The 18,631-nt window shown below is 42.9% G+C and overlaps 1 protein-coding gene across 1 annotated transcript in view; it reads right to left on the reverse strand.

Annotated features, from left to right (window-relative positions):
* The window catches only part of cd276 (CD276 molecule), a 55,826-nt gene extending 37,938 nt beyond the window's left edge, over positions 1-17,888 (reverse strand). Inside the window, exons 1-3 of the mRNA XM_029498456.1 lie at positions 17,644-17,888; positions 12,421-12,517; positions 1,791-2,141 (exon numbers count right to left, since the gene is read on the reverse strand). Coding sequence (XP_029354316.1) covers positions 1,791-2,141; positions 12,421-12,466 — 397 coding nt within the window. The 5' untranslated portion in view covers positions 12,467-12,517; positions 17,644-17,888. The remainder of the gene's footprint in view (positions 1-1,790; positions 2,142-12,420; positions 12,518-17,643) is intronic.
* Between the last annotated feature and the right edge of the window lie 743 nt (positions 17,889-18,631).

Below are 18,631 nucleotides of genomic sequence, written 5' to 3' on the forward strand. Positions count from 1 at the left end.
AGGATACTGATTTTAGCAAGATTCTCAGCAGCAAGAGTCACCCTGGGAACTGTTTGACATGATTCTTGTTAAATTCTTAATTATGTTTAGGGAGCTTAGCATAACACAAAGCTTACGATTGCACAGACACAAGCAGCATCTGTGGCCCATCCTGATGCTTTGCCCCTACACTCTAACGCCGCTCTCTCAAGAGAGCTGAAACACTGAGCCACTCCCAGAAATGAAATAGGGTGCCAGCCAGGAAGTGGAGGTGGGTAGGCCTGGGAGAGAACTGGCAAGCTCAAAGATTTGGGACGACTCAGCCTATGGCAGAGAGAAGAGCGTAGACGAGTGGAGGTGAGCCGTGAATTGTCAGCCAGGGCCGACAACATCACGTTTCCCCGATCCCTGGAGCACGAACACGAGTGCAGAGGTGGTGAAGAAAGAGGCTGTTATATTCCCAGAATGAATCACAGCAAACACCAAACAATAGCGTGGAGCTGAGGGTGAGATGAAATAAGTTTGTCTGAGCTTTTTTTTTTTTTGTGGATTCCTAACACAAAGGCAGATTTAACGTGGCACAAAGTAAGTTTCCCAGCTGTCCGTTTGACTGACAGGCAGATTTCCCTCGAGGGCTCCTTTCATTTTCCTCCAGCCCAGCATGAGGGAAGCCTAAAATGATAAGTGTAAATGCTGACTAAAAATAGGACATCTATGGATCTAATGCATAAAACTAAGTAAATTTGTCACTGTTGGAGATCTTGTTTTTCCTCTCAGGCCAGGAAGAGAGCGAGAAAAAAAAAAAAAAAAAAAAGAAGTTACTCATTAACTCTGCCTAATGCACGTCTATCCTCGGAGTACGCAGAAGCAATCTCACAACATTCAGAAATATAAGAAGGAAAGAAAAGCACACAGTATCATTATAAATAAATAAAGCGCCCTCAGCTGTGAAGGTGGGCAATAGAGTCACACAGCAGAGAAGATGTTAGTGATGGCTGATTGGCCGTAACAACAGCTAATAATCAAAGCCAGAAGATATTGACCATGGCAGAGACCACAATCAGTGCTTCTGACCAGAAACACAGCTCAGCAGCTGTGGCAAACCTGTTTACGTCTTGTGAGAGGAAACAAATCACAATCTACATGATCAAATATACAATACATTTTGTTGTGTGCTGTGTGTTGTGTGTAAACATGCATGGAGGCACTGGGGTTTAATTATTTTCAACACAATCAATTCAGTATGTGTTCATCATCTTGTCATCACACTGAACACACTGGATAGTGTGACTCATTAAAGCACCATTTATTTTTCAGTTGTTTAGCTATTGGAAACATTTTATATTAAAATAATCTTGCACTCTGACTTGGGAAGGGAAAAAGACAATACAACAACTTTACAGGGGCAGACAAATTCACCGATCCTTAATAGTACTATTCAGCCTGGGAAAACAGTTGCACAAAGCAGTTACAAACTGGGGGCAGGGACTTTGAAAAGCGGGCATTTATCTGACTCAAAAAAAGCCCAACAAAATATGCTATTAAGCTGCATTGTGGAGAATGAAGGACTCAGGAGTTTCGGAGTCTCTGTCATAATAAAGTCTACAAGTCAGGATGCTTCAGTCTTTCTGCTTTAAAAATTTTAACTCTCTTTATGTCTGTGCCTGAAAAACAACCAGCTTAATGAGAGTGCAGTATTTAAATTGGAAAAATACCTACTTTAATGGCTGAAAATAAGGTTTTATTTATTACTAATTTATTATGTCCCCATGTGTTCATCTGTTTGTCATGGACGTCAAAGCTTGACTCACCGGCCACCTGCAGCATTAGAGCAGCACTGCCGTAGTCTTGCACCCTGACGAAGCAGGTGTAACTGCCTTCATCAGCCACCCCCACCCTCCTCAGCAGGAGAGAGGCGTTGCCAAGGCCCAGCTGGGCGGGGAACAGGCTGGTACGGTTGGCGAAGCTCTCGGCCTGGTCCGTCAGCTGGTCGTGTCCCTCACTGTACCCGTGCACACTGCGTTTGGTGTCCGTCAGCTGCCAGAAGACGCTCAGATCGGACAGATTGAAGGAACTGGCGTGGCTGAAGGAGCAGTTGAGTATGGCATCTCTGCCATGCAGCGCCACCATTGGCTGCTCCGGGACTTGCACTTCCATCACAGCTAAAATACAAGAGGAGGGAGATGTTCGTGAAAAAATTCTTTGCACAATAAGCACAGATAAGCTAGGCCTATGCTGTGTCAATCTATTCTATGTCAAAACTCATCCACTTGTTGGCTTGGTAGTCCAAAATAGGCTCTACGCATTATCAGGAAAAACCTTTTGGCTTTTGTTTTTGGTAAACACACAGTATTCACTGAATCACGGCAACCTGACAGACATACACCTATTCAAAATTTAAGAAAAGAGGAAGAAAAAAAAAAAAAAAAATCAATGCAGCGTTTCGAATTACATGTTTTACTGCTACAGAAACATCCACTTTGTGTGTGCAGCATGGTAGCATGCAGCAACAGGGAGGCAGAGGAAGGATCTGGACGTAAGTATGAGGACTATGTTTGTGTTCCTATAGGCTTTGCCTCCTGGCGATGGCTCAGTGCACTGAAACAGAGATGGAAACAACAACATCTGTACAGCTTTAGCTAAATCGTTAGTTGAAGCTAAAAAATCTCACATTGGGGGGGGGGGGGGGGGGGGGATCCAGAGAAACTCTTCAGTGTGTTCTGTGTCGGTGTGTATTGTTTGTCTGGACTAGGCCAAGAGCAAAGAGTGCACTGCATAATCGTTCTGGATTAGTGGCCATCTCAGACAGTGCAGAGTACATCCATAGTATTCTCAGGAGTCAGCATTCTCCATTGATCCCTGTCTGCTGTTATACAACTCGGAGACACTCATCGGCATCATGGGGAGGGGGGAGCCACTCGACCCCTGGAGCAAAACACTCCACATTATGCTCAGCCTCTCTAATTGTTATAATCGCAGTGGCATTTTAGCTTCCTCCGTCCATCACACAGCCAACATCAATGCAGCGTCACAGTGTTACAAAGGAGATGCGACATGCAGGAGGAGATGCAGAGGTGCAATAACCACTTTCCCCACTAACAACAAACATGTCTTTCATGCAGAGGGGTTCATGTATGGACGAGCATTGCTAAGTTGAGGTAGACCTATTTTCCAATCATATTCAGCCAATCCCAGCGAGGTACTCCCTCACAACACACCCCCACTGACCTGCTCGTCTGTAGGAACAGTGCCACCTACTGCCTCTGCTCACAAGTACAGAGCAATGAGAGAAAAATTCCCTGATTGATGCCAGTGTACAACATACTACTCTAAATGTGGCTGCCTGAGTTGCTCATACACAGATTTCCTGAGTGATTTGGTAAAAACAGTTGACTTCTCACGATACAAACGCCTAATTCATCTACAGTTAAAACAATTAAAGGGTCAAATAGATGTTAAAATAAAAATGTCTTCCCGTTCCACCGTTGTAAGAAATACAGAGATATGGAAAGGAAACTCCTGACAGGTTCGTTGGCTGGCATTACCAATTCTGCTCTGGAGGAAAAGCACAATCTCATACCAACAAAGTGCCCGGCACACCACAATGCTGTGATCACTGTGATTATAGACGCTGTGCTGCTGTTGTGGGGGTTTTCTACCAGATCACATTCTTCCCACATTCAACCAACACAGCAACAGCGTGCCAAAGAGTCACCAGGGTAATGAACGGCAAAGGAAGCCTGCATTGTGCCACCATCAGCGAGGATAAGGAAATAAGAAGGCGCCTTTCTGGGCTGTGTATTTTGGTCGTCTTTGGATGTGGTCAAACCTTTGAGGTAATGAATGAGTCGATGTTGGTTTTTGAAGGAGTGGAGGGTCAGTGGCAGCCCTCTCCGAGACTGTGCATGTTGAAGGAGGAGGAGAGAGAGCAATTAAATCACTCCCTGAGCAGCCTGGGATGACTCACACCGCTGAGTTCGTACAGGAAGGGGGATGGGGAAGAAGGAAACAAGAGAGAGGAAGATAGGCCAGTGCTGGGCTCATGCTTAAAGACAATATCCGGAAACAAGCCAAGGAAGAGGCAATGGTGGACACTAATCCCTAAACACGGACCAAAGCCATGCCAAAGAGGAGACACAGATTTCTCATTCTACTTCTCATTCTAACTCACTGCAGTGACCCACCTCTTCTGCTGAGGCCCTGTGAGGATGCCGCTCTACACAGAGATCCTGTGCACAGGCGCCGGCCTGCTCTTCGAGAGAGGACACGTGGGGAGTGTTGGATAGCGGGGAGGGAACTGGGCAGGAGAAGAGGGCAAGCCAGGCCAACCGTCTGACATCACGGAAAATGCACATCTGATGTCCTCATATGTCAGAGGTGAAATCCCACATGCCAAAGCACATCACTGCACACTTAGTTGTTTTTTTATCTGGTGTTGCTTACAACAAACAGCACATTTTGTACAGTAGCTGCCAGTTTGATCGTCTCTCCCCAGATCTGCTCTGTGTTCTCCAAAGGAGGGAGGTGGAAGATTAGAACAAACATGGTCTTTGGCGAGAGGGCAGGGCTGTGCCGTGTGCCAGCGCTGTCCTCTCGAGGGGCCAGTCTGGAAGTGGCCTCCCCCTTCTCCCTCTCGATAAAGAGGTGCTGAGAAGACATAGAGGGCAGGCTGGGAGACGTCAGGCTGTGGGGATTTACACATCGCACTTTGTGTTTATGGGCCTCAGCTCTGTTGAGTGCCTGCGAGACAGAGACGGGCACTTTCACAGCCGACATGAAATAAACTCATTACAGTCTTTGCGAGCGTTGGCAACGGGCCCCCGCTTCGCAGCGAGGCACGGGGCTGGCTAGAAAAGGCTGCAAGTGATCTTCATACTGCTCTCCACTCTACTTTCAAGACTACTGCCACCTTGTCACTATCAACACCTCCTTCTGTCCCGCTTTCCTCGCGTTTGCAATGCATTGGTGCTGCTGGATTTGCTTATAGCCCGTGCTTTTGGAAAACAGAGGGTACAAGTGAATTGATGCTCGCTAGGCACATGAGGTGAGCACGGAGGATGAGTGTGAGACTGAGAGACGGCGTGGGATGCGAGGAGACAGCAAATAGGAGGATCATAGCTTTTATAGGGGGGGCACACGCATGGTGATGAGTGACGGCGCTGGTAAATAAAATCCACTGACGTCTTATCCCCTCTGGCAAATACAGATAGGTGAGCATGCATGCACGTATCCACATCACTTACAGCATGTGCAGAAAGTCAGCTGAGTGCACTGTAAGTCGTAGACCTCACCAGTCAGCTACATCTGACCGCGATGTTCAGCTGTGTTGGTTTTAATCAAACTCAAATGTAATATAGAAAATAGAATAGCTCTTCTTGGGTCTCTTACAATCAAACGTGACCATTTTGAAGCACACACCCAAAATCAGTCTTTTTCAGTTTACAAATATTTTTTGCACAGATGACTTATTAGAATAATGCACTTCAGATATTCAGTGTGTCGGTATACTAACAACAAGCACTCTGCAGCATCGCCTGGTTAGTGTGCTCTGGATGTCTGTGGTCACTACTGTACCTAAAGCAAGGCACAGTTTGTCCTTAGCTTCAGTTATGACCTACAGCAGGTCTTTGAGGCATAAAAACAAAAGGTGCAATAACAATAATAGTAATAAAGAACGTGAAGTGTTTAAATTTCATTTAAATGAAATAGCAGGGGACTGAAATTGTGGAATACAGATATCACTGAGGAGGAAAATGTGCACATATGGGGTCTACATTTGCTATCACATTTATATTTTCAGACTATTTCAAACGAAACGCCCATTAAATAAATCGCATTTTAGATTTTCTTTTCTTATTGTTCCGTATAAATGATATATGCTGTGCCATATCTTGGGCTTCTGGCAGCTACACAGCGCTGTTAAATGGGCAAAAGTATCCATCAGACTTAAAGTTGACTTTACCATGCATGTGGTGTGAGGACACAACAAAGAAAAATGTCAGCAATAATAATAATAATAAGCAAACGGAGACTCATATGAGTCCATTACATGTGATACAGAAAACTAAAAGCAGAATTTATAGACCACAAAGTCACAAACTAAATTCTGCTGATGCTGCCGCAATTTGCTATTTTGTAAATAACACTTAAAAACCAAAAGCAAGTGTGGAATGGTGACTGCTTCTGCTTTCTGTCACTCACCCACTCACTCACTCACAAATGTAAACTGCATGCAGGCAAATGTGTGACCCAGCAGCCTGTGCAGAAAGCTTCATCCTATTTCCTAATTTTACGGAGATCTTTTTTTTTATTTTATTTTATTTTTTTCCCCTCTAACGTCTTATCCTCCAGCCTCCAAAAGTGAGTGGCATGGACATGGGCATGTGCAAGAACACACTGTTTCTGAGTGTTAGAGAAGTGAAAATAGGTCTCGGCCGGCGGCTGTCAGGGGATACTTCTATCATATATTTTATATATATTTTTAGCTTTTTATGTGTGTATTATAATCACACTTGCAAATCTCAGTAGACACAGATATCAACAACTGTTGAAATATGTTGAATAAGAGAGCAGGTGTTATTTCTATTATCTCTAAATTCCCTACCATTTATCTATCTCTGGAATACAACCGGCTGGCAGTGAGATGGAGATTGGACACTTTTTTTGGGCAGGGTTTTGGTAAAAATCAGACCGGAACATACAGACAATACCGATGGAGAGGAGACCAAGTGGAGTTTAGCTGCAAAAAGTTTTAATAGTCACAGTTTTTTTTTTTCCCCTACTATGAAAAATCCATTAAATTAAATCAAAATTTGTGCCAACACATTTTGCTCCTGCGAAGACGAAAGAGTTTGATACTCTAATTAGACCAATTTAAATCGAGAGAACTTGACAAAAAAAAAAAGTGTGAAATCTCAACTTTGTCTAACATCATTCTTTTAATCATCCATACTTTATATCCACACACACTGAGCCACAGCATGCTCCAGTGCTATTGAGTTCTATCAAACTGTTGATCAATCCATTAGTGTGTGTGTGTGTGTGTATATATATATATATATATATATATATATATATATATATACACACACACACACACACATATACATACATACACACACATGCATGCAGGTAAAAGCATAATCATATAAGTAAGAGTACAGTGTCAAAAAGCTGTTTTAGTTTTATTGGTGTAAATAAAAAAACTAAACAAAACTCAAGCGATATTCAGTCCACCACACACACACACACACACACACACACACACACACACACACACACACACACACACACACACACACACACACACACTTCATACAGAAACAGACACCCAAAGGCCAAAGAACACATTGATATTCCACACCTGCATGACTCCTGACAGCTCCACAGCAACACTCTGTCTGAAGAATTGGACACGAGGTACACTGACACTACAATGGAGGCGCAGTTACAAAGCTGCTCGGGAGCAGATAGGTTCCCATCAGCATGACCAGCAGCAGTCATCCGCACACAAACACACACGTGTACACAGCGCGGGTAGACAGGAGTCGAAGACCCCTGGTTTTAGTCCGGCGAACAGACGCACAGACACGCACCGGAGCAAAACACACGTGGCTGTTTCAAGTTTTCACGCTCTACAAATATCTGCAAAGATTATATTCACGTTTCACTGACATAAGATCTGTTCACATGTTCTGTCACTGCCCACTAGCACACGCACACGCATGTCACATGCAATTCAATGAGAAGGCCTTCCACCTCATTAGACAACACAGCTTCACTCCAGCTTGACTCCATAGAGTTCTACACAAACCTCCCTGTCTTATAGAGGAAATAATTCAGCATTTGAGTGGAGCTATCGCCACTGCTAGTGGATCATTTCATTAAAAACACTATGTATACACATTTAAAGGTTATGTCTGAGGCCATACTGCGAAATGTGACACAGAACAAATCACTGGTGTGATTTCATACGTACGAGGAAAATCACGCACCAGCACTGGAGGACAAATTGTAGAGGCAATATTGACATAGCAAAGTAAACAGGTGCAATACCAACAGACCGCAATGACAGCAGGTTTGGTTGAACAAGAAGACAAAGCAGGAGAAATATGCTTTTACAACACTGCCCCCCGCTGTTGATGTGCAGCTCAACACATTTTCATTCTGGACAATTTTGCAGTACCTGAACTTCAAAGGGTTCTTCTCAAAGGATCTGTGAGCCCTTTCATACCGATTATTCTTATGATATAACCAATCCCTGTTTAAGTCTGAGGGGAAAACTAGCTTTTGATTTCATGCTGTCACAGGCAGATGTAGATGCCCATAATGCTTCCATTTGGAGAAAAAAAAAATAGCATCTGGAAAACATTAAGGGAGCAATGAGAGGGCGTGCATAGTAAGCATGATTTGGGTGGAAATCAGCAAACTGAAAAGAGTGCTTGTCTTGAGCAGTTTTTTTTTCAAATGCCCTCTTAGTGAAAGAGCCACAATATGGATGAGATTAAGTGTGACTTAAAGCTATCTGCAATGTAAAGGGGTCACTTTCAACATTAAGCTCTGAACATAATCTCTTCCTTTCCCATTTTTGTTCCAGGAACTCATCATGGAGTAGGAGTGCCCTCGCTCAGGGAGAGATACAGGTGATGGCAGATAGGGAAGACAAGGACTCTGACTTGCTTATTTTCAGCAATGTCATAAATCAAGATGAGCCTCGTAGTATGCCATTTTCCTTTTTCTCCTTTATTTTCTGCTCCCTATGACTGCTCCGCCTGTCTTGCTCCCTTCAGAGATGTATGCCATCTCATATCCTGTCAATAACCTGTTAATAGGCTCCGGCAGTCAGATAATAGCGCTGGCTGAAGAACAGTGAGCAGATAAGGGCAAGCCTCGGGCTTTCCAGTCTGAGCGACAGAGAGCTTTTGATGAGCGGGATGGAAAAGTGAGGAGGGGGGAAGATGGACAAAGGAGTACCTCAAGGTAAAAAGAGGATTACAGGGTCAGATCTGATTTGAGCAGTGATTTTTGCTAATGACAGACTATATGAGATCCAGATTACATCAGGCCTTTCCAGATTTCTCTGATCAGGAAGGCGTTTTACATCTCTTGCCTCAGAAAATTCAATTGAGGAATCGGCTCAAGTCTTCGTCGATACCAAACTTTTCAAGAAACAAGAGGGCGAAAGGTGAAGCAGGTGTCCGTGTGTTACCGGCCGAGCGTCGTCTAAACGACAGAGTCACTGTGTCTGTCATCACCCACACCATGTCACGAAGCATCACCCTGGAGGTAGGTGTCTCCCTGCGTCAGCTGCTGCGCTGCTTCCTCAGCAACTCAGTAGCTGCGATGCTTTCCAAGCACAGATCAGCATCCGTTCAACCCATTCATCACAGCCCACTAGACACACAGCAGACCAACACATGGCTCCGGGCCCCACTTCCCCTCCAGAACTGCTATCTCGGCATATTACCCATATCAATTTTTTAGCAATCCCACAAGGCAGCCTTTTTAGGACTTGTTGAAATAATCATGAGGTGCTTGTTGGGTAATACGCTCTGTTTCAATGAGCACACTGTGAGAAAAGAAGAACTGGGAAATAGTGAGGCAGAGGCAAGCCAACAGAGACCGGTCATTATGTATGCATTGCAGCAAAACCAATCTTTGTTGAGCCTGTCCTCGATTGTTTTTAAAAGGATACTTCACTGGACACAATCAAATTAGCAAGAACATCACTGATACGGGGTAATAACCCTAAATTGAATTTCTGCACAGGCTAAAGTGTCCCCTCACTGCAGAATCAATTGGTGTGAAAAGAAAAGGGGGACAGGAAGAGGGCATTCATAGTTAGCAGACCTTTAAAAAGTACACCAGAGATGCAGGCACGAGCAGGCTATTTTCACGCTCCGGGGCCTGGCCATAACGTGTGCCCGTGGACTACTAAACCAGATGCAATCTATCCAATTATGCTAATTATTTTGAATTACCTTACAGCTCCCATCACTGACAGTGAAATCAGGCCAGCTTTCCATTTCTGGATTAAAATGAATACAATCCTCTTTCATTGTTTGGGTGCTCAGAGGTGCACACGGCGAGCTCTGGCAGTCCGGTGGCTATGCTAACTGAACAGAGAGTTTGACAACAACAAGCAATTAGCTAGACAGCCTCCCGTTAGCTCTGCCACCGGCTGACACTGCTGTATACTGTGCTGGAGCGAGCCGAGGATGTTACTGTACTCAGCCGCCGTTGTGGCTCAGTCATTACTGTATGTGTGCTGATACTTTATGCATTTTGCACCCACTGAAGTTTATAATGAGCACGACAAGAATAAACCTAAGTTATTATAACCAGCCAGCAGGGTCAAAGAGCAAAACCACGGTGGGTTGGAGTGGAAAATTTACACACTCTCAATAGCGTACCTCAACACAAAAGCAACGTCCCCTTAGTAGACAAGCACCTTCATGGCTACAGTAACACAACAGCTGTGCAGTGCTGGATGTGTAACATCAGGGAGAGGTTTCCCTGAGCATAATCCATCATCTGACTCAGTTTACGGCTCAGAGCTACAGACACAATGTTACTGCGACAGGATGACAGTGTTGTCATGTGCTGTCCTTGTGTTTTTCTCCAACAAATAGTGCGCTCACAACAGAAAGCGTTTTGGCAGAGACCACAGAGTGTAATCGTCTCTACTGATACGGGCACTTGCTGGAGTTATCGAGCAATGACCCTGCTGAATACAAGGAAGATTACACCGAGTAATCCCAACGAGGGACCTGGAGACCTAAGAGACCTTGGATCATATCAACACAGACATGACCACGAGCATGCACACCCACACACAGCAGCCCATACTGCTACACACTTCTGTAGTTTCAGCGCTTGTGCGGCTAATAAAAACCAAATATGGCTGTTTATAAATAAAAGGCAATCAGGCTGGCCTTTAATTAGTTACCCAGATAATTACTGCTGTCTTTTTCTGGCAGAAGAAAATAGAAACGCTGTGCATTCATTTTTTGTCCAGTGTTTGTACACTCAAACAACCTTCCGAGCTGGCGCCCCAGTTGAGGTTACTAACATTAACACAAAACTAAATGAACTCTGCAGAGCATGCCGTGTTTTTGTATCATCATATAATTTAACATGTGCAGAATATAGCATCAAACTAGACTCCAACTAATTCACTTAGTGCTCCAGTTAGCAGAAAGAAACTGAATCATTGTCTGAGCTACAATAGACCATTACCCGTGAGTTAAAGAGCTCCATCAGTCCCTGACACCTCCTCCTCCTCTTCCCTCCCGGTGAAAGGAGGAAGTTAGGCAGTGGATGCCACACAGCCAGTAATGAGCAGGCCGCAGGCCCATTTGTGCTGGGAGAGAATAGGTCCCTAATGAACCACTGAAGACACTTAAGTCCACTGAGTCAAGATTGAAATGTGCCACTGATGGCCGATAGGAGGTCGTGTCAGCTCAACCAGAGAGCAGAAAAGGCAAAAATAGCTCTTTTTAAATGATGTGTTTTGGATGATAAAAGTTCTTGGAGAACTTTGTAGGTTTGCCAAAGTATGCAGAGCTTATGTTTTACCATTTCACTTTGAGCAGATGAAAGCAAACTTCTTCTTCTGGTTATACATTAATATAAAGAAGTATCATCCACTATGAGAATTTACATTATGTGTCAGGCCAAAACCTTCTGGGGAAAGGGCGGTGTTAAAATATACACACTGTCGATGCTTCTTCTGACATGCTCAATTTCCTTCTTTTATTTACCGCATCGTGAGATGTTATCAGAGCCAGCCCAGACTATTTGTTTCTTTTTTATGATGACACAAGTTTTTCTTCGAGCACCATTTCTAGCGAAGTAAAACTTTTGAGTGCGTGAGTTATGAATCCTCAGTTGCAACATCAACCACCAGACTGCTTCCCAGTGTTATAAATATAAAGAGGATGACTTCTTCAGCGCACTCCCTGAGTCACAGCAGGAAAACTGCACTTCTGTCACTTTTCACCGAGGGCCTCGCCCTAGCCCAGAGTTCTCTACTCCTACTCCTCACCTGTCTGGGAAAGATCGAAACTAGTCTACGTTACAAGCTGAATTATTCGGAAAATCGAAAACAACAACAACAAAAAAAAAAAAGCTTCCATATCACAGAGTTGTAACCTGGTAAAAATTAAAGTGTAAAGAATAACAGCGAAACACCTCTTTTTACTCCCTCAGGCAGAATGTTCTTTGTCAACATGTCCAGATGGATGAGTTTAAACAGGATGAGTTTATAACTTCGGTCACATTATTTTTGGGAGCAGCCTCATTTGAACTGTTTTGCCCAGTGAAGCCTTTGAAGGCTGAAGACTAATAGGCCCTGCAGGGTGTATTGTTTAACAGGCAGCAGCATTTTCCACTGCTTTGACTAGGATCTAATGGCAGGGCATGTGCAGGGGCGACACCCACCTAGAGCTTGCACGGCCAGCATTGCGGTCAGCAGGAGGGACAGCATGATCTTCCAGGGGTGGATTCAAACTGCAGGTCAACTTCTTCAGACACAGCGCTGAGGAAAAAACAAAACGACATCAGATGGTAATGACACAAAACAACAGCACAGCACACAAAGAAGATGTATGGGGAACAGGGTGATTAGAAAGTGACAGCAATAAGGAGGGGGTGTCTTAAATGTCTTTTGTTTTATTTTGTGTGGTATCCCCAGTGGGTGAAGTTAGAGTCAAGGAGACACTCCAACATATATCATGAATTACAGGCCCTTTGAAAGTGTTGAATTATGCCTAAGTGATCATTTCAGTCTTTTCTCCAGTCCGCTCTGGGCTTTGTCTTTCAGAGGGAGTGGACTTAGGATGACAAATGGGGACTTCCAAAATTGAGAGGAAACAGCCAAGTCATCCTCTCTGCTTTCCAGAGGGAAAACACTACTTTAGGAGAGAGTCAAAACGCACAAAACCACCCCCTCCCTCTGCCATGCTTGAAATATTTATGAGATATTTATCTCAGGGAGATTAGTGGAGGGCATTACTTGTATCTGTGACTGCTGGGACAAAAACTTGAATTTGTATTGCGGTTACTACAATATTTCTCTCCATTGATAGGGAGTCATTGTCCTTCAATCACAGACTATTTAATAATTGGATAGATAAACAGTATAGAGCCCGGCAGCTACTGAAAGTCATTACTTTTTGTGTGAGGTGCTTTAATATTCACTATACTGATGTAACAGTTCCATGTTTTGTTTTGTTTTTTTTGCAGTGTCTATCGGGATGAATGCAAAGTGTTTGGTGGCTTTCATTACCCCTCACTGCCACCAACAGGGAAGAAACTAATATTCAAAAAATATTAGAATAATACAAAGTGGAATGGGAACTTGAGCGACACACAGTCTCTAATTGTGTGCGAGTGTGAGTCAAAAAAATAAAAATGACTAAGACTGAAAGAGAAAGGAAAGAAGAAAAGAAAGGAAGAGCGACAGAGGGGAACGTTTTCTGTTCTAAAACAGACATAATCAGCATTTTGAACAGAGTAAATTGGGTATACATAATTCAGAAAAGATGAATAATCCCACTGTGAAATATTATAAAAGTTGAAGACATTGAAGTCACTTGATATATTCACCAGTTATCTTCACTATGTTAGAATGTATGAAGATACAAGAGCTGCATCTTTAAGCTTAGAAGGAAATGAGCAGCAACCCATCAGCAGTGTGACATGATTTCTTAGCTCATACAGGAGATTTATGCTCATTTCCTCACGGTGAGGAAGCTACAACCTCCTCTCTGTTCCTGGACTCTAGGTTCCTCTCTTTCTATACAGACAGGCAGGTCCTGATAAAAGCTCTGATTAAAAGGTGAAAAAGGTGGTAGGTGGAGTGTTCTTACAAGACTGTGCTGTGTGTGTGTGTGTGTGTGTGCGCGTTTTGATATAACCACTGGGAGTCACCAAATCTTGCACACAAAGGACCAACGTGAGTATCGCAGTAAAAGAGCAGGGAAATTAACAAGTAAAGGAAAGCGGGCTGTGTTTTTGGGCCGTCATCATAAATCAACACCGCGTATCAAAAAATACTGCATACATCCTCCAGGTGACCGTTATGTATGGATGCGGCTGGAGGAATACGCCTGAGTCGTGCAAAAACCTGGAATTTATGACTTTCATTCAACCAGGTAATACGATATTCAATAAACACGAAATAAAATTCACTGTGTGAAACTCTTTTTGTCCAAACTAGTCTTTTTCAGAATATTTTAAAAACAGTGGAGCAGCGACAAACCACCTCCATCCCCTGGATCCTCCTGGCATCTAAAGACCGATCAGGAAGTTGTGCTACGTCTCATTAATCTGGTAAACTTGGAAGAAATGCTTTCCATTTCGAACCCCATCCAACGTAAGTCCTCACACAGACACATTCTTCTCAAACTGGGGAAGAAGATAACACGCGGTCTGGCAGTATTCACAGATGGTGAATGGGTGATGTTAAGAGTCACTTTGAAAAATTCATTTTTCATGTGTACTCCATAATAAACCGTTTTTCTTTGTGTGTGTGTGTTTTTTTGAAACATTCATTTCCCACTTAACCCGTGAAAAAAGTGTTCCACTTTTTGAATCACACGTGTCAGGCTAGCCAGGGTTACCCAGGGTTTACGGTAACCACTGTGAAGATTTCACAACTGTGCAGATAAAAGGTGTGGCTGAACATTGACTCCCACCACTTAAGAAAAGTGGTGAAAACCTTCTGGCTGAGCAGATAAATGTCTGTACAAATCACCTGCAAGTTCAGCACGCTGTGCTTTTATATGATTTGGACAAGCGGCCAAATTAGTCGTGGTGCTTTGCTCCTGTGAATCATTTCAATATTGCTATGAGCTGGAGCTCCATCTCGTGACTTAACTAGAACGTTTCCATGAGACTCCATTTATGGCTCCAGCAGAAAGGATGTGGGCAGGAGTGCAGCTTCATCACAAAGTTTCCATAACAGCGCTCTGGACTTTTCAGAAGGAATTAGCCTGCCAGAGACCGGCTCTAGAAGCATGGTAACACTCTCTAAATCATCCTCAGAGGCAGAGAATCTGCACAGAGATTCATAAATGGGAGCAAACACTCAATGATCAGAAAAAACTAAAACAGACACCAAACACAGCCGTGCTCTCCCCGAATGTGTCTGCACATTTTCCAAAGGAGAGGATGAACCCAACTGTGCCAACACACCAAACCGCAGTCTGACTCTGTCTGTGTTGTCCAGACACCAAGAAGCCATCAAAGGTTTTTTTTTTTTTATTGAATGACTCACGTTCTTTACCGACCAGGGTGCCAGGATGTACATGCTTCTTTCTTCCTTTCATTTTACAGCTTGACTTTAACAGTTCAATTCAGTGGCAGAGATCAAAGCAAGTGTTCTACTTTGTGCAAGTCACAACCTGAAGAATATAATATGATAAACTTTCACCGTAGACAGCTGTATTATATATTTTTTTTTAAACCTATGTTATCTATTACCACATTAGCCTAATGAATCAAAAGCATTGGCTGCGCTTTCTTCAGTTTCGATGATAGTCATCGAATTAATTATTAATGGTGTTCTCTAAAATTAAGACCATTAAAATGAAAAAGAAACAGTCACTGAAAGACTGAATATCTTGAAGTTTTTCAGTGATTGGTTGTCAGTGTTGGAGTCATAATCACCAGTGTATTTCATTTTGACACAGCGCTAAGGACTATTAGGCTTTTAACTGAGGTCAAAGAAAGAGAAGTGGTTCTTAAGGTATCACAGATCATTAAGATTTACAGTGTTGCTGTGCCATTGTAGTGTTCAGTGGAAAAATCTGCGACAGTGCATCTCTTGCACTTTGTCTTTTTACTGCTCTTGAGTCCACTCGCACTCCAGGATGACAAGTCTCTTCTTAACCACAATTAATATAATGAATCTATCTGACCTTCTGGGCTCAAACGTCTCACTGACATATGGCTGGCATCATTGCCAAGCGTCTCAAACCACTGGGAACCATTCAGCCCTTAATGATAGGGACATTTCCAACCTGGACGGCACCAGTCCCATCATAGGAGAAACCTGATCACGGGATGAAAGTGAGCCTTTCAAATCCATATGGCAGCAGTAGTTAAAATTTACCAAGCCCTCTTTCATGAGGGGAGACGAGTCTGCGCATTACTTCGTCAAACTGAAGAAGGGTGAGCTTCATAAACTTCAAAAATACTTTATCGCTGAATAGTTGGATGAAAGTTTTACTTTCCAGCTTTAATTAAATCGAAGGAAATTGTAATTTCCAGTTCACACTCGGCCCACATAAGTCTCATAGAGTAAAGGAATGATAGGCAAGACAAGGAAGAACTACGGTGTATGTTCTTTATCTGCCAGGTATTTAGCACGTGAGGCAGAGACAACTTCACAGCAGACGTGTCTCTTCTTGTGACTAGAAAAGGGCACAGGATCAGTACCCCTGACAGATTTTCCAACATCCTCCTGACATGAAACCATTGCAGCCATTTTAGTGAAGCCTTTATCATGCGGCAGCCTGACATACTAGAGCTATCTGTGCAACAATACAGATATGAAGTCATGGTATTAACCAACCGCCGGCTGTGACAAACTGTGATCACTTCACTGGCGAAAGCTGCAGCTGAGCATCTTATACAATGTCAGATAACATTGTCAGTCTGCTGTATCAGTCATACAAGTTGTCAGAACGGTAAAAGCTACATCCTCCTTAAGTCCCACAGGAAGCTGAACCAGCCAGGAGCTGCATTATCATGTGAACCTCAACATGAGGAAAGACTACGTCTGTGACTGTAGTCTAAAGCTCAGCAACTCTCTTTTTTTTTTTTTTTAATTGCTGAATCTTAAAAATTAAGGAATGTCTCAACCCATAAACTCAGTACTGGTTGCAGATGTCTTCCTGTTTTTTTGTTTTTTTTTTCCATTTGAATACTTTTACCGTTTATACGAACTCATAAGAAGCAAAATGAAACAAGGCTTAAAATCTCAAAATGCCAACATAATTTTGTGTAGCATATGTATTCTGATATATTCCACATCAATCCTTTTTATAACCTGTTGACCCCTGAGAGTGGTTTGTGACCCTTTGCTCTATCTTGCAGGCCGGAAACCACTTTGACTTCCCTGATATGATTGAACCCGACCACAAAAAAAAACAGAAGAGAGAAAAATCATGAATAGGTGTACTTACAACTATTCTTATTTTACATGCATATTACAAGTCAGCCCATTGGATGACTTCCCCTAAAACAGGAGCAAAAGACTGGTTTGCCATAAAAATCCCCATTTTGAGTGATAATAAAATTTCACTGCTCTTCAGATGAAATGAAGGGCTGCAGTGGTCACTTTGTGTCAAATGGGGGCGCAGTCCGTTTCATTCAGAAGTGTTACTTATGAAACAGCAGACTATAAATATATACACACACACACACACACACATATATATATATATGTATATATCTTATTTAGCATCTGTCGGGCTCTTAAAAACTACACCAGCCGACAGACGGCCGACTGCATGAAGAACCGGAGTTCATCAGGTTCCTCCAACCACAGCTGTTGCTCGTCCTGGAAAACAACCCAACTTCACAGATATATTTTCTGCATATACACACAAAAAGCAGCCTTCGTTTGCATTTAAACGCACTTTTCTGCGGGCTTACCATGACAGGAGGGCGAAAGTTTTTTTGTGACACCAACCATCCAGCGGCGGTGGCTTTGGTTTTTTTTTTTTTTTTTTTCTGCCTCTTTCTTTCTCTGCCCAGCTCAGCTCAGGCGATCTTTAATTTCCAGGAGAGTTCATTCTTCTTCTCTGAGAATAATAATAATAAAAAAAAAAACAGAAGAGGAAACCTGCTGCCGACTCGGTGTGAGTGAGTTTGTTTTGACGGTGAATAAAAGTGCAGAGTTTTCTCTTTTTTTTTTGTTTCTGTGATTCATTGATTTGGGATGGTTCCCTTCACAGAAACCACTCCTTGCTGCTTTGTCCAGGAGTGATGTCATCCCGACCCCCCCCCAGTTAACCCTTTAGTAACCCATTTCTGAGACACCTTCTTTATACGGATAATAGATTCAGCTTGGAGCGACACTACAAATTGGACCAGCCATATAAAGTAAAATAAATACATAAATAATAATAATAATACATAATAATATATATAAAATTTATACCAACCCTACATTTCGGTTTCAATTCACCATTCACCATAGGTCTCACATACATGTGAGACCTATTTTATTTATTTCATGCTGCTCTATAATAGTTTCATTTTGGACATTTAAAAAGGGATTCGTCTGGATGATGAGGCTTTTCCTACTTCACTGGTATTTTGCTGGGGAGAACTTGGCAGACACACAGGCTGTAAACCTTCTGTCTGCGGTCCCATTTGCCCCAAAAACATTACTCAGCATTGAAAAATCCTGAATATGCAGCAGGAAAATCAATCGGGATTTGCAGGTGGATATTTAATTCAACCTAAAACAAATAAAAGATAACTGCATGGGCACAGTCTAATGGATTTTATAGTTAAAGCTTAATGTTTCTACGATGCTTAAATGTGATTTATTTATTTTGCCATCTAATTTTTTGACTATGTGAGGGAGGGACTTCAACAGTTTGTTCCCGGAGAGAGGAGGGGGTGACAACTAAAA

The sequence above is a fragment of the Echeneis naucrates genome, chromosome 3 (assembly GCF_900963305.1).
Source record: "Echeneis naucrates chromosome 3, fEcheNa1.1, whole genome shotgun sequence".
Classification (NCBI taxonomy): domain Eukaryota; kingdom Metazoa; phylum Chordata; class Actinopteri; order Carangiformes; family Echeneidae; genus Echeneis; species Echeneis naucrates.